Raw genomic sequence first — 17533 nt, forward strand, 5'->3', positions numbered from 1 at the left:
ATGAAGGAAATAGTAGATGGAAAAACCCATAAGGACGATGTCGACGAGAGAAAAGAGAGTGATGGAAATAAAGAAGCATTCCATTTATTCGATTCCTGATTACAAATCTCAAAGTAAAGTCTCTCCACTACCCCTAGTCATCTTCTAGATGAAGATGATTCCGATGATGATGGGCTATTCGGTGCAGCACGCAGTCCATCTGAATTACACATGTCAAATACCAGCGTGATAATGAAGATAATTACTATTATGGAGAGGAATATTATGCTTCAACATCCAGAAACACAATATACGGATGATTATCATACCTACACCAACAACAATACCAAGAAGATATGTGCCAAAAGCGTCAGTTACAGGCTTGGAACATATACTTACAGACAAATACAAGAGGTTTCCAGACCCTTTACAATTAAGCCCACCTAAACAAGCGTCAGTACATGCTCAGTCTCCTCCGGGGCATCCATCAACTCTGCAAACACAGCACAATGTACCTTCTCAAACACACACACACCACAACTCAAAGTGATTCCAGTAGAGGATAATATGTCCATGGATGATGATAGAGAGGAAGGTGAAGTAACAGAAGAACAGATTGTCACTGCTGAATGGGATGACAATTTAATTCAAGTTCAATGACCACTGGTCCCACAACCTGTAGATTCTCCTCCAGAGGACATAGGGGGGGGTTTCACAACCTTTTAGAAAGAGCAGCATAAAGGTTAGGTTTGCCAATAACCACAAAGAAAACAAGTTACTTACCTGTAACTTTGGTTCCCCAGTATTGGTAACTTTCATAGATTCCCATAGCTTGTATCATTCCCCGTCGTCGGAATGGGAGCCTCATCTCATTTTGTAGCAAATCCACCTCTTTTTTGTAAAAGAGACCAAAACCTTGCAACAACCAATCAGATTAGCCTCACCCCATAGAACCCTCCTGAGAGAACCTCAGAGACTCAGATTTTTGTAGCCGTTGTGTAACAGTAACCACATCTGCTGAAGGCTGAGCTTTCCCAGGGGAGGAGGGTGGGCGCATGGTAATCTGTGAAAGTAACCAATACTGGGGAACCAAAGTTACAGGTAAGTAACTTGTTTTCTTGCCCCAGTATTGTAACTTTCATAGATTCCCATAGCTTGTATCAGAATAGCTAGCAGTAAGCAATAAAAGCACATTTTGTGACATGAGCATCAAAATACATTAGTATTCATACTGTCATAAGAAGCAAAAAGCCATTGAAACAGCAGACAGTAAACATTATCAGATACAAAATGTGCAATCATAGGAAGGAGGGATAGAAGGGAAAGCTCACCGCTCATTGGAAGAGATTCCTCAGGACCGCTTGTCCAACTGCCGCCTCACTCCTTGTGGAAGAGTCCAAGCAGGAATGCTTTGTGAACATGTGGGCACTGCTCCATGTAGCTGCCCTACAAATGTCTTTGATAGGAACTCCAGCAAAGATATCAGAAGATGAGACTGATCTTGTGGAGTGAACTCGTACATGTCTTTCTAGCGGCTTATCCGCCGCTTGGTGGCAATAATGAATTGCACTGGAAATTCAACGTGAGATGCCTTGTTTTGAAAGCGGAAAACCCTTCCGCACCGCGCTATAAGCAACAAAGAGCTGTGATGATTTGCTGAAATCTTTTGTCCGTTCAAGATAAAAAATTTAGACATCTTTGGACATCCAAGGAATGCAGAGACCTTTCTGCTGGAGACATAGGTTGAGGGAAAAAAGATTTCAGAACCACAGGTTCATTCAAATGGAAAGCCGAAGGGACCTTTGGAATGAATTTCGGATATGTTCTTAGGATTAGAGTGTCTTTTTTGAACTGTAAAAAAGGTTCCATAATGGTAAGAGCTTGCAGTTCCCCAACCCTTCTAGCCGACGTCAAGGCTAAAAGGAGAGCCACTTTCCATGATAGAAACTTTAAATCCGCTCTGTGAATAGGCTCAAATAGAGGTCTCATGAGATGAGCCAGAACCAAATTGAGTTGCCAGATTGGAGGCGGAGGCGGAGGCCGAACTGGAGGGAAATTCCTGAAAAGACCTTTCAGGAATTGTTTGACGATCCTCGGGGACCAGAGAGAAGGACCTGAAGCTGTCCGCCTGACTCTAGAGATAGCCGCCAGGTGTACCCTGATGGAAGAATGTGCCAGGCCTGACTTAGCAAGAGAACGAATGTAAGGCAATATCTGGTGAGGAGCAGAAGAGAACGGATGGAGATTCTGTCGGTGGCACCATAAGCAGAAACGTTTCCATTTCGCGCGATAGGTCTTATTCGTACTTGGTGCACGGGCTTGAGATAATATTTCTTTACACGCCTGAGGGATATTTAAATCCTGGAATTCCCGGTGCTCAGGAGCCACGCTGTCAATTGTAGAGAGCTCGGGTCTGGATGCAACCTTTGGCCCTGGGACATTGTCAATAGAGATGGAATGGGCCGTAGATGAATTGGCTGATCCTGAGAGAGCAGGAAAAGCTCTGTGAACCAGAATTGGCAGGGCCACGTGGGGGGATCAAAATCAATCTGCATGATTCCATCTTGAGTTTCCTGGTTATGCTGGGAATCAGGGAAATTGGAGGAAAGCCGTAAACAAATGTGCCTGACCAGGTTATCGAAAGAGCATTCCCCAATGAGCCGCCATGGTGATCCCTGCTTGCATAGAACTGGCATTTCCTCTTGTCTGGGGTTGCGAATAGGTCTATGGACGGAGTGCCCCAACATGCGAAGACTCTGTAGAGAGTGTCCTGATCCAGTTCCCACTCGTGACAGACTGATTTCAGATGACTCAAAGTATCCGCTGTCGTGTTGAGTGTACCTGGGAGATGTTCTGCTGAGAGAGAAACTCAGTTGAGAATTGCCCATTCCAATATGTCTTGGGGCTCCCTTGATAGAACTCGAGCTCTTGTTCTGCCTTGTTTGTTCACGTAATGCATGGCCGTCGTGTTGTCCGTATGAACCAGTACCGTGGAATTCCGAATTCTCAGAAGAAAAGCCTGCAAAGCTAAATGAATTGCCTTGAGCTCCAGAAGATTGATGTGGAAAGTATGCTGCTCGGGCATACAATGACCGCTCACTTGTAGGTCTTGTAAAACAGCTCCCCAGCCTTCCAGCGAGGCATCCGTGGTCAGAACCAAGGGAGATGGAGCAATCTTGAAAGTGAGACCCCTTGAGATATTGTCTTTGTTCGTCCACCAATCGGCCGCCTTCCTCATGAGAGATGTGGCCATTATCTAGTCGTCTAATGCGCCTTCCGCCTGGCGCCATTGCCTGTCTAGCTGCTCCTGCAACAAGCGCATACGTAGTCTGCAATGCGGAATTAAGGGTATGCAGGATGAAATCGATCCTAGGAGCGACTTGTACAGACGGACCGTTAGAGATCGTCTCCTTTGCAATTGACGAGCCGAGAGAATGAGCCTTCTTTGTCGTTCCTCCGATGGGAAAGCCTTGCAGCATCTTGTATCCAGAATGGAACCTAGGAATTTGGCCGACCTGGATGGGTGAAGGACCGATTTGTTCCTGTTGAGTTGTAGACCCAGATGATCGAAAAGTCGAATGCAACTTTTGACTGCTCTTGTAGTTGCTTGAGAAGATGGAGCTTTTATCAACCAATCGTCTAGGTAGGGAAAAAGTTCTAGAGATTGCCTTCTGAGATACGCTGCCACCGGGGCTAAAACCTTCGTGAATATCCGAGGAGCGGATCTGAGCCCGAAAGGCAGGACTTTGAATTGAAAATGGCTCTTGGCTACTGTGAAGCGTAAGAATCGTCTGTGAGCTGGGTGGATCGGTACGTGAAAATATGCGTCCTCGAGATCCAGAGTTGCCATGTCATCTCCTGGATTGAGAAGGCGCAAAATTTCGTGAAGGGATACCATCCGGAATTATAGCTTTATGAGATAGGTGTTGAGCTCCCTCAGGTCTAAAATTGGGCGCCATTTCTCTTCCGTCTTGCGAACCAGGAAAAACCTGGAATAGAACCCTTCTCCTCTTTGAGATAGAGGCACAGGCTCTATCACTCCCTTGATGAGCAGTTGATGGGCTTCGAGACCTAGAAGCTGTAGATGTTTTGATTCAGTGGCGCGAGGGGCTCTGGAAGGTGGGAGGTGTTGAAATTCCAATGTGTGGCCAAACTGAATGATATTGAGGACCCACCGATTTGATGTTATGATCTTCCAGCTGCGCAGACAGTGTGAAATCCTGCCCCCTACTGATGTTACATGGGGTGGAGGAACAATAGACAGAGCTGAGAGGCCGCTATTGACGTTTAGAAGAATCTCTCCCTTGACGCCCCTGTCGACCTCTTGCAGGTTGACGAGAGAAAGACGCCGACTGGCCCTGGCGTTGAGAGTATTGAGGCTTGTAAGTCTGCGAAGATTGCGTATAGGAGGAGTAGTGTTGTTGGTATCCTCCTCTGTAGTTTGAAAAACCTTTACCTTTTGCCCTTAGGAAAGGTACCCTGCGATATTGTAACATGCCTAAGGACCTATGCGTTTCCGTGTCCTTCTTGATGTCCTGTAAGGCGTCATCTATATGCTTACCAAAAAGCATGTCACCATCAAATGGTAAATCCAAAATCTTATTCTGTACCTCAGGGCGAAACCAGGTAGCCCGAAGCCAACCTTGTCTCCTCAGGACAGCCGAACCTGCCAAGGCGTGAAAAGCAGTTGTGGCAATGTCCATGGCACAATCAATAATCTCTGAGGAAGATCGCTCACCCTCCTCCAGGATCTTCTTTGCATCTGCCTTGGAAGTATCCAGTAACCGATCAACGAAAGGAGACAAATCGCACCACATTTGGCGATCATATCGTCCCGAAATTGCCAGTGCATTGGAAGCTCGAACCAGGAGGCTGCAAATAGAAGAGAATCTCTTGCCCACGTTATAAAGGCCTCTGCCTTCTCTATCTGGTGGTGAGGCAAGAGGAGCCGATGGGTTCTTCGATTTTCTTTGAGCCGCCTGGGAGATTACGGAGTCCAGCCTCGGTTGGCCAACCAGGCAAGCAGGACTACCATCAGGAGCCATATATTTCTTCTCCAGCTGCGGTAGAACAGGGATAACAGTAGCTGGAGACTGCATCACCTTCACTCCATACATGCTCTATGATGGGGATAGAGCTGATGGATTTCCTATAAGGCTCTTTAAAATCATAGAGAAAGCAGTCCGATTGAACAACCGGAACGGGAAGAACAAATCTTTTTGAAGCTCTCTCCATAAGATTATGGAATCCTCAGATGTCTGCTGGAGGCGAATCTACAGGATCTGGTACAGGTAAAGCGGGATCTGGTATGATATAGTCGTCCCATTCTCTATCCGGATTTGGGACCTCTCTCACATTCCGTTCATCATCTGAGGAATCATCGTCATCATCATCATCATCATTTGCCTACCCTGTGGTGATATTCTGCCGTTCGTCAAAGGTTCCGGCTCTGGTGGTTGAACCGTAGAAGTTGATGGAGGAGGCAGAGGTGGTGGTGGTGGTGGCGGAGTTGGTTGCATGGATTCAGAGGGTTGGGATGGAAATCTCATCCTATAATCTATCAACATGACCTGTAAGTCACTTATTAGGGAGGAATGCATAGAAACCATACCCTGATGTGATTGTTCTTGAGGCCTCTCCCGGGAGGGGGTTGCCGCTGTTCCTCATAATAGTCATCAGAATCTGAATCCTGGTATTTCACCTGGAGCTGCGATGGACTGTACGTATCACCATAAGGCCTATCTTCCTCATCAGAATAGTCTTAATCCAAAAGTAATGCAGGAAGCATAGGCGTCACCCTTCGCGGAGATGTCATCTCCGGTGTAATTTGGCGTTTTCTAATTAAAATGTTAACTATTTGCACCGTCGCCGGAGTCGTCGACGACATCGTCGTCATCGATGGATTCGTCGTCAACGAGAGCACCGTCGTCAACGAGAGCACCGTCGTCAGAGAAAGGATCATCGTCGAGGGTGAAGAAATCGTCAACGGCACTGTCGACGAGCTCGCCGTCAGTATCATACTAGCCGTTGTCATCGTCGGCTTTGTCGACGTTGAGGTTATTAATATCGTCGACGACACTGAGATAGGAACCTGCATCGTCTTCGAAGTCGTCTTCGAAGTCGCCGTCGAAGCTGTAGTCGTCAAAGCCCTCGATGACGGGACCGTCGACGGAGCCGTAATCGACGCCTGAGCCGTCGACGTACCTGATGATGCCGTCGTCGACAAACGGGTTTTCTTCTCTGATTTTCCCTCCTGAGGTAAAGATGCTGACTTTTTTAAACCTTTTGTCTTCTCAGATGGTGGAGAGACAGCAGAAGGTACTTGAGTCACCTTCTTTGTAGAAATTACCTCAGTCACAAGTCCCTCCCTCTCCTTTGGACCTCGGTGAGGAGATTTTCCGGGACTGGGCCTATTAGACCGAACAGAGGTCTTTTGAGAGGCCTTAGCAGGAGGTTCAGTTGAGGTTGAAGGGGAAGACCTACCCCTCTTTTTAGATCTCCTTGGTGAAGAAGCTGAGGAGGAATCCTCGCTTTCACTAGAAATCACCTCCTTCCGTGACTTCATCTTCTGTAGCCAGGTAAAAAGCCTTCCTTCCCTGTCTCTAAGTGTCTTGGTGGAAAAGGTTCTGCAGATTTTACAATCAGTGGCCTTGTGGTCAGGGTACAAGCAATAAATACAATCCTTATGCTTGTCTTCAACATAGAGACTTTTCTTAGAACAGGTAGAACAGGCCTGAAATAAAGCCTTCTTTTCTTTATCAGACATCTTGAAGAAAAAGTAGCTGAAATGCAAAGTTGTAGAGAAAACTGAGAAGAGCTCAGTGGAGATTCCCTTAGCACAATGTGCGGTAGAAAATCTGAGGTTCTCTCAGGAGGTTTCTATGGGGTGAGGCTAATCTGATTGGTTGTTGCAAGGTTTTGGTCTCTTTTATAAAACAGAGGTGGATATGCTACAAAATGAGATGAGGCACTGAGGCTCCCATTCTGACGACGGGAATGATACAAGCTATGGGAATCTATGAAAGTTCCAATACTGGGGCAAACAATTAGACTGTTTCCTCAATGATTTTAAGGAGACCTCTCACAAAACGGTCAGAGCAATTCCAATTGTTGCTTATATACAGGAAGAAAAAATTAAGACAATGAAAACTTGTGCGAGGATCACAGCAGTCTTGCTGTATGTGATTGGACAAGAAATACAAAGCACTGGATGATTTGCCAACATGCTTCATTGGAGACCTGAAGCCTGATTCAGGCAGCTCAGGCAGCTCAGTGTTGAGCAAAGAGAAAGAATCCATAAGTACCTATCTCAGTAAAACCGGACAGAGAAGGCAGACATCTGGATAGTATCAGAAAACATTTTTCTTCAATGTCAGCAATTACAGTGAGAGCAGCGAATTCACTGGCACTACTTGGTCGTTAAGATTGACAAATGTGGTCAGATATTGGACCTTACATTGACCGACTGCCAGACAACATAGACTCTGGTCTAAGAAAATACTTCAAGAAGGAGAATGAGTGTCCTCAGAAGTTATAGACTATGCTATGGATATTGCATCCACCGGTTTCATGCAACTCGTAGGCTGTGTTACGAAGGAAAGGGTGGCTAAAGGCCACTTCTTTCCTGCCAGAAGTACAAATTAAGATTGTAATGGTACGATGGTAAGACCCTTTTTGGAAAAGATGTTGATGATGCATCACAATCAATACAATCAGATACTGATACTGCAAGATCTTTGGGTACATTGTAATACAAATGGCTGCCTTTACGTGGATTAAGAGGAAATGTTCTTATGGGGAAGTTTTCAGCCGTACAGATATCAAATGTGCCGACCTACCCAACAACAAATTTGAATGCAATACCCACAGAGACATCCTATCTCGGCAGCTTACACAAGACAACCTCAAAGAAAAATGCAAGGGCCTCAAGGTAACGACTCATGAAGACAGTGACTGGATGAAGGCACCTGTTTCACAACAGTTTCCCCCATCATTGCTCAGAGGGTGAATTTCACATTACCTACCACATTAGCAATCAGTAACAATAGATTGCTGAGTTTTAGACCGGATTACCAAAACCGCCAACGACTCCAGCTCAGAAAACATCCCAGAAGCATGTATATCTTTTGAAGTTAGAAATCCTAAAGATGCTTAGCTATAGAAAGAGTCCTTGGAAGCTAGGAAGTAAGTGGTTTCTACTCCTGTTTCTTCTTGACAAGAAAAAAGTGAGGGGGGTGAAAACCCATTCTGGATTTAAGAAATCTAAAAATATTTCAGGAAACAAACGTGTCACATGGTGACGATTCAAGACATCCTTCAACTTCTAAATGACAGAGACTGTATGATATCATTGCATCTCCAGGATGCTTACTTTCATATCCCAATTCATCCAAAGCATTCAAATGCAACATTTTCAGGAGGAACTGGACGAGCAATGGATCCAAATTCTAGGATCTTTCAACAATATAATTCAGATTACTCCAAAGAGGAGAGCGGCTCTTCTATGGTGGACGAAGATGACAGATCTTTTATCGGGCACGATGTTTAAACTTCAGTCTACACATTTTGTATTTACAACAGATGCATCCCTAGGATGTTAGGGAGCTCATCTTTAAAATCTGGAAGTGAATCGCAAATGGGAGTCACATCAACTAAGCCTACATAGCACTCTCCTTGCGCTCAAAGCTTTAGCATAGTGTTTAGGCACATTCCTCCCAAGGATAAACGGATAGACGGATCAACTGTACTTGGACAGACAATACCACAACTATGCTTTATCTCAACAAACAAGGAGGTACTAAGTCTCCAGCATTATCTCAGGAAGCACAAATAATATAGTAATGGTCAATACAACATCAAACAACTCTAAAAGCAGGGCAGGTACACAGAAGACACAATGTTTTGGCCAACACATTAAGCATATTGAGGAATGCCTGCCGCGAATAGGAAATCAGCCTAGAGATCCTGAACAGCATTTTAGCATGTTGGGGCAAACCAAACCTAGACCTCTTTGCGACTCTCCAAAATCAAAAACACAGCTTCCTCGCAAGCTGGCATCCAATACCAAGGTCATGGGGGAATGTGTTTTCGATAGCATGGTCGATAATCTTTGCTTACGCTTTTCCTCCAATACCTCTTTTGCCGAGATTTCTCAGCAAGATGAAGAGGGAACCATGCAGGATTATTTACATCTCCAAGATGGCCAAGACAACACTGGTTCACAGAGCTACTTCGCCTATCAGAGAAACATCACATCCTACTACAGCTGGTTCCTCATCTACAAGCAATGAATCAAGGGTAAATACTTCACCCAGATCTGAAATCCTTACACTTGTAGGCTTGGCTCCTGAACACTATGAATTCGCACATTAAACATTCCAAAAAGAACATTTTAGCCAGAGCGCATAGCACAAACAAAATGCACAATTTTAATTGGTAGGGTTTTTTTCTATGGTGTAAGAAATCAAATATTCATCCGATAACATCCTCATCAGAGGAGATACTACCTTATTTGTTACATTTGGCACAAACAGGTCTAAAGCATGCATCTATCAGAGTGCATTTAGCATTCATATCTTGTTGCAGAAGATCTTCCGAGTCATAAAATGTATGGTCAAACAAGCTTATCAAAGAGTTTCTCAAGGGACTCTTTAGAGTGTATCCTTCAGTAAAACATATTCCCCCTTTTTGGCATTTGAATACAGTACTTTCGCAATTAATGAAACGCCCATTTGAGCCCATTCATAAGGCAGAAATAAAATGCCTGTCATGGACAGTGGTGCTCTTGTTAGGACTAACAACAGCAAGGAGAGTAAAGCGTAATATAAGCTTTCACCATTCGGGAGCCCTTTTGCAACTCAGAAGTGAACTAGCAATATCAAGAACAAATCCAAAATTCATTCCGAAAGTAACATCAGACTTTAATTTCAATGAACCAATTATTTTGAGGACAATCTTCCTAAATTCAAAGGATGTAGCAGAAAGACTTCACATTCTCTAGATGTTAAGAGGTGCTTGAAATTTCAACTAGACAGAACAACACAGTTTCGTAAATCAGACCAACTGCTATTGGCTAATGGAGTTCCCAGGAAAGGTTTCCCACTTTCTTAACAAGATATAGCATGATGGCTCTTCACAGTCATACAATTCTGTTATCAACAAGCGGGAAGACCTTTGCAAAGTAAAGTACGTTTGCATTTCACAAAAAGTGTGTTGGTGTCTATAGCTCTGTTTGCTGGTGTGCCTTTAGAGGACAGCTGAAGACAGCAATGTGGAGAAATAGATACACATTCATAGAGCACTACTGCCTAGATTTGACAGTGCTGAAGGATGCTCCAGTGGGACAAGCAGTATTAAGACATCTATTCCGGTGAAGGTAAGCTCACAGTGTAAATTTCATCCCACTACCCACTATGACTTCATGCTTGATCATAACTGTAAATAATGATATGTACATATTTATGTATCTATATTATGATTTTTTTTTAACTGCTACCTATTTGGATTCATGCAAAAACAACAAGTTAATGGATGGACTGATTGAACTAATCTCAGCCACTGGCAATCGGATTGGGCCACATTCCAATCTATTGTTTTGTTCCCACCATGTTACCTCAGTTTGGACCCAGCCATATGCAAATCAATCTTGACCCTGCTCCTCATGGAAACAGTCTAGTCCGAACTGCCAAGCCAGGCCGCTCCTGGACCAGAAACAAGCATCCTGGAACCGGTTTTACCCTAGGTAGGGCTCCTTAGCCAGGTATAGCTTGGTTCCAGTGGCACAGTGAGATGGGGACCCACACCTGGGTATACCCGCCACACTTAGGATGGAAAATGCAAAAACAACAAGTAAATGGATGGACTGAATGAACATCTCAGCCACTGGCAATCCCTTGGGCCACATTCCAATCCATAGTTTTCCGCCCACCATGCCCCCTCAGTTTGGACCCAGCCATATGCAAATCAATCTTGACCCTGCTCCTCATGGGAGGAGTCCAGTTGGAACTGCCAGCCCAGGTCCTCACTGAACCAGAACTTAAGCAACCTAGGACCGGTTTCCCCCTCGTTAGGGCTCTTCAACCGGGTATAGCTTGGTTCCAGTGGCACAGTGAGCCCGGGTCCCATGTCTGGGCATACCCAGCACACTTCGGGCGGCAAATGCAAAAACAACAAGGTAATGGATTTGGAAGTCCAAACTGAGGTGGCAAGGTGTGCAAAATAACAATGAATTGCGATGTGGCCCTGAGTGATTACCAGTGGCTGAGATTAATTGAAGCATTCCATCCACCACTGTTTTGTATACTTATTGTGTCACCTCAAGTGGGAAGGCCATGCCCAGACGTGGGTACCACGCACACTGTCCCTGGAACCAAGCTGTACCGAGCTGATGAACCCATAAGTAGGGCGAAACCTGTCCTGGGTAGCTTGGGTTCTGGTTCAAGGAGGACATGGCTTGGCAGTTTGGGCTGGGCTGCTCCTATTGGAGTAAGGCCAACAATGATTTGCATATAGCTTGTCCAAACTGAGGTAGCATGGTGTGCAAAATAACAATGCATTGGGATACAGCTTGAGTGATTACCAGTAGCTGAGATTAACTCAAGCCTCATTTCATCCATCACTGTTTTGAATACCTACTGAGATTCAAGCAAGAGAATCTACGAAATATCCAATACTGGAGAAGAAAACAAATTACTTTCCTATAAATATAGAACTCCAGTAGTGGTATCTTTCATGGATTCCCATGCAACTCACCCTTCTCCTCTGAGAGCCTCAACTTATCACTGATGTCATGTCATGTTCACACTGGTGTTGGAAAATCTGAGGGAAGGCAGTCTCTGAGTAGAGTGTTCCAAGGGGGCTGCAGCCTGAGTGGCTGGGTTTGGTCCTTTTTAAATGACAGGAATAAGTTGCTAAAGTGAATGTTTCCGAGCCTTTTTCTAGGATATTTTTAGCAAGGCACTGCTTTCTAGTTTTACAGTGGGAATCCCATTTCAATTATGTGAATCTATGAAAGATACAAATACTGGAGAACTATAGTTACAGGTAAGTAACTTGTTTTCTTATATGTAATGTTGTGCCATTGATTTGCATCACTCAACAATCATCTTCACCAATATGTAACCCTCTGCTGCCTATGCTCTTATATACCAAGCTTCTCTTTTAATTTCCCAGAGTTGAGTTTTGCACTTGAAAGACCAGTGAGTAACACGGCCACAGAAATTACACATAAATATATCGATATTTAGTCTAGAACCTAATCACAAGATATTAGCACTTCCCTTAATATTTGTAAGACTTTCTATGCCTACTTTTGTAATATCAGAACTGTAAATGTGTAAATAAATAAATAACTGTATATTTTCCTTTTTCCATACACGCAATCATTGTTTGTTACAATTAAATATACAGCAAGATACAGCAAATTCTTACCATGTAAATAAAATACCCGTTTGTCTGCCAGATGGAAAAAACCTGTTTTCGACAAGGCCAAGCTGATTGAAATAACTGATCATCAATTCTATGCCTGCTTCATCCCTGCTAGGAGTGCGACACGCCTTTAGAAAAGACAAAGAGAATAACACATCTAGTTAAGGGGTGACACTGCATGCTGATTATACATTATCAAACAAACAGATAGACGTGGCTAACATCACAATACTCGAAGATTACACAGACAGTAAAGTCACCTACAACTATTCAACAAAGAACGTCAACCTGTAAAATGGGTATAACTAAATGATAAGATACATTTTTAACACAAATCCTTGCATATAAAAATTTCTAAGCAAGTGAAAAAATAAACATATAAAGTACACATTGTAGTCAGACTGAGGTATCCAAACGTACTTGTCTTAGATCCATAAAGTCTGCGATTTCATTTTCATAATCTGGCCCTTCTTCACTGTAATGTTCAAGTATGAAGTCCTAAAAACAATAATGGAAGAATGTTTTAATTTCTTTAGAGCTAGAGACTTCATTTACTTTTTATTAAAGATACATACACATGTTGTAGGTCCTCCTTTCTCCCAAACCTAATGATAATTAATGTACACAAGAATCATTGGATAGCTGCCCATCTTGGGCCTAGATGTGCAGTTATCCAATTATTTTCTCTGAAACATATGAAACTTAATTCGCTCCCTCTCTCTCTCTCTCTCTCTCTCTCTCTCTCTCTCTCTCTCTCTTTCAAACAGACAAACACTAGCCTCCACAAAAAAATTGAACTTCAAGTCTGCTAAACCAAAAGTTTTCAATATGTCAGCGGGCTACACCACAATGGGCTTTGCATTTTCTCCCCTCTGGGCCATTCCAAGGGCAAGAATGGAATGCAGATTTTTCACAGGTATTTTTATAAATAGTAACACAAAACAAGGGCATACTGGGAAAGATACTAGTGACGACTGTACTAATCACCTACGTGCTTGAAAAAGCTAAAGAAAAAAAATCATTATGTGATTATAAAATCAGGTATTGTTCTAATCAGCATGGAGCAGTGCATTGGGGAAAAAAACTCATGAAAGACGTTTGGGAACGCTTCCTTCTAAAAGGAATAGAAATAAGGGGAGAAGAAGAAAGGGTAATGACTGTGACAGGGAGTGTTACGAATTTTAGCAAAGACAATAATAAATAGAGTAGGTATAGTGTTGGATATGTATCAGCAAGAAAATGTAAGTTAAATCCTCAATATGGGGGACAGGACCTTTATGGCAGATCGTGTAAAACATAGATGTAGCCGTGTTGGATACTGATACCTGAAGTGATGATCTATTAAAAAAGATTGACAGCTCATCAATGTAGGCACTGTATATGTGATATGAGAGGGAAATACTGGGGAATATCAGAAAGGAGACCCATGCAAGCGAGAGAATAAAAACACAATCAGAGACAAGTGTCTGAGTAGCCATACGTCAGGTAGGAGTTAGACCTACGGGCAGAGCACCAAAAGTTGAATAGGAGCAGAGCAAAAACCATGTAGCTCTGTGTATCTGGCAACTCTACTCTTTGAGTGGCCCCTAGATTAGTGTCACATTTACAAATGGATAAGCACTTGTGTTGATGGCTATGCTCCAAAACTGGTTTCAGTAAATGCCTGCCATAAGCACCATGTCATTCTACATAGAGCAAAAAGGGAGTCGGCGGGGAATACAGCAGGCCGGTGACAAAGAAAAACGCTGTTGAGAATACAGCAATGTGGACAGTTCCTCATGTGTGTTTAGATCCCTTTGGCTCTTTGGTTTCGGGTCAGTATTTATGAGGATTCCGTCCATGTAGGGTGGTGTCACAAAGTGTGTCTCCTATACCCAGTAGTTCTCCTAGCTGCCTTATTCTTGAAGTTAGTCCCCAGATAAACAAAACAGAGTGAAAGAAATAAGCAATTTCGTCCTTGTCTTCCATGGTTGAATCATTTTACAGAATTGGTTAGCAAGTAATAAACTCTATTCGAAAAGGGTATTAAAAGATCTCTTCTGTTCAGCTGGGGAGGTAATTCTACATTTCAGCAACAGCCACTTCTGCCCTGCTCTTCCTAAACGTTTTTCTTTCTGCTCTTACAAGGTGAGCAAGAACCTTGTACAGGGTAGATGGTAGAGATGATGAGGTGCTTGAGACAAGCTCTGGATTGGTCTTTTGTAAGCAAGACACCACTTGCAGACATCAGAGCACTGGTTGCTACAAGCAACACACTGCTTGCAGGCAAGCCAGGAAGCTAACAAAACCAAGTGCTAAAAATACGGAGTACAATATAATCATGTACCCTAAAGACTTTCTCGTAAATGGTCCATTTCACATTACTATGTGCATAAAAGCAATACAGTTGTCTGTACTTCCTACATCACATAATTACAGCATGGGCTTAAAGCTAGCTATGTGAGAACAAAAGGTATAAGCCTTTGAGAGAGGCATCACAAAACAGAAATACAGCGATCACAAGATGTTTGTGTTGGAGCAAAGGTAGAAAGAGGGGAAAATTCAAGGCAACTACTTTTTTATTTAGTTTGGTAACCAAGATCTGTAATATTTTAGGAAGCTTTTGAGGCTCAGAGCAAAATAAAAACTATTCTTGCTCTAGTAGGATGAATACTTCTAGGGATATAGGATTCAACACACCCAACCAACCATGGAACCTAAATATCACCACTGAAAGGTGCAATATCAAGGGGACTCATTGTCACATTAACTAAAACTGTCTCTAGTTCATTAGGTAACGTCCTTTTCACAAAGCAGCAGGAATTGGCTTGGAGATACTAGCGGAAAAGACAGATGGTTCCCTTGTAGAAAGGATGTCAAGTATTTGGGGACCACAACTGGAGAGAATAATTGTTGCCTGTTGGTACAGAGTCTATGCACTTGTTTGAAATCAATGTGTGAAGCGGCTGTATTCAATGCACTCATATGACAAAGAGAGACATTTCTGAGCATAAAAGAAACGATTTTGTCGTAGGACACGAAGTGGAGGAAAACATACACCATGGATACTCTCCACCTCCCTAGTGCGCATTGGCACATTGTTAGTGACCACACTGCAAGAACGTAAGGAGTAAAAATTATCATTCGAGTTACCTGAGGTTTTAGTGTTGTTTCTGATCTAGCAAAATCATATTTCAAAGGCCAATACTGTATTCAGAGGATCATAGTAGATATTTAACTGAATCCTGACAAATATGAGTACTACTCTCAGTGAAGTGCAAAGGCCCTAATATAAGGGAAAGCGGCGCACCAACACGAACCATAAGGATATGCGAGGAAGTAGCACATTTGTTTCTCAACTAGATAACAACATGAGTTCAAATGTAATCGGGAAATTCAAAGTAGCTTTTTGACCAAAGAATATCTTACAGGAACAGTCTTTTAGAGGTGAATACCATCTAATCTCACAAAAAAAGATCTTTCCAAAACATGCTAATTTCCACTTTTACAAAAATCAAAACCTAAATGTTGTAATGACTAGTTATTTCTACATTTAGTCAAGCGATGACACTACTATAACACCCACTCATGGAATGTAGCAACTCGAAATTGCAATGTTAAAGTTTGTGCTACTTAGGGATGTGCAACAATCAATCCCCGAGGATTTTTTTTTGGCGATGAAACTGTAAAAAACTTCTTCTACGCAGGTAAATAATAACACCAAATGAGAAGCTGTCCTGTGGAAAAGAGATGCAGCTATTAAAAGCAAAATGTGCAGCCGTCCTTGACAACATTTAAAGAAAGACAGAGAGCAAATGTTGACTTTAAAACCAGTAAAAACAGTTGCATCATTTGTATAAATTAAATTAATTATCTTCTATAATTTTGAGTGTCAATGTATTGTGCTGTTTATCATTACAGAGGAAGGCACAAGGCCACACACCGCATACATTTAAAATAAAACCACTCAGCTAAAATAGTTGGTAACATTTTGAAAAATACAGGAGGTAATACTTGTATCTTCCACCAGAGGATGCAATTCTCTGTTCAGACCTGGAGTGCAAGCAAACTAAAAATGTAGTTTCCACACATTGGCATTTAAGAGCCAACGGTGCTGCGTGGGCAACTCTAGGCTTATGACAAATTACAGTGCCCGTGGGTCTAAAACACGGCTAATCAAATTCCTTAGAGCCAACAAATTGGGCCAAAGTTATGCAGTCGAATGTATGTTCTCACTTCCCTTTTAATATATTTACTGATTGTTACTTCTACGCCTCTACTTCCAGCCAATTGCTGTGCCTACTATTGCTAGAGAATGCATGCCATCCACTGAATCGGATGTTGTCGAAATGGGAAGTATTCTTTGTAGCCCAAATAATTCCAACTTTATGTTATATTAGGTAAAAGAAATACGGGGGGAAAGATATAACAAGCTAACTGCACAAATTCCCAAATAGTAATGTAGTCCAACAGGTGTTCATGACCCACATAGAAGAAGGAAAGGTGCAGTATGGAAGGTAGAGAATTAACACTAATGTATTTATAAATACTGCAGTTAAGACAGTTCAGAAAGCTGAACTAATGAAAAAAGACTAGAAGGTTTTTGTTAGTGATAGCTATGTAACCTGCATTTTTGAAAAACGTCAAAATGTCGTGGTGCCGAATTAGGACAAATATGAAAAATGCAATACACTCTGAATGTGAGGAGAAAACCTGTGAACGACAGTATCAATTCGTTTTCAATTTCTTTCACATCTAATTTACGTTTTCTGGCGCACACACAATTTTAAATGCAATATTGTGATTTGTTCTGCCTATCAAGAGGTATATCTTACTCTTTTTTTTGAACATGCGTGCCTTTTGTAAAAGTAACCGGGGCTCCATCATTTCAAAATGCAATAAATTATTGGCATGACATTTCAATGGAATGTCTCACTTTCATTCCAGGGAATCCTGGCCCCTGTGATACAGTATGGTCCTGGGCTAACACGGAATTCAACCAGTGCAGATCGTGGCGTTTGGACCTTATTTAGAGGAGGGCAGCTAGAGGGGATCTGGCAAACACACCACTGGACCCTTACCTACCCAATTTAATACACATAGCTGGTGTCCTGCTGGCAGCCACCTCTGCTGCTTCTTTCTTCGCCCT

At 42.7% G+C, this 17533-nt stretch overlaps 1 protein-coding gene across 2 annotated transcripts in view; it reads right to left on the bottom strand.

The window, feature by feature from the left end:
- Positions 1 to 17533, bottom strand: part of RHPN2 (rhophilin Rho GTPase binding protein 2) — a 217301-nt gene that overhangs the window by 61114 nt on the left and 138654 nt on the right. For both annotated transcript variants that reach the window (XR_013603773.1, XM_078670447.1), the window contains exons 5-6: positions 12826 to 12903; positions 12409 to 12533 (exon numbers count right to left, since the gene is read on the bottom strand). Coding sequence is in view for 1 of the 2 variants with exons in the window: in XM_078670447.1 (XP_078526573.1) it covers positions 12409 to 12533; positions 12826 to 12903 (203 nt within the window). In the remaining variant the exon portion in view is untranslated. The remainder of the gene's footprint in view (positions 1 to 12408; positions 12534 to 12825; positions 12904 to 17533) is intronic.

This window comes from Lissotriton helveticus, chromosome 12 (genome assembly GCF_964261635.1).
Source record: "Lissotriton helveticus chromosome 12, aLisHel1.1, whole genome shotgun sequence".
In the NCBI taxonomy this organism is placed as follows: domain Eukaryota; kingdom Metazoa; phylum Chordata; class Amphibia; order Caudata; family Salamandridae; genus Lissotriton; species Lissotriton helveticus.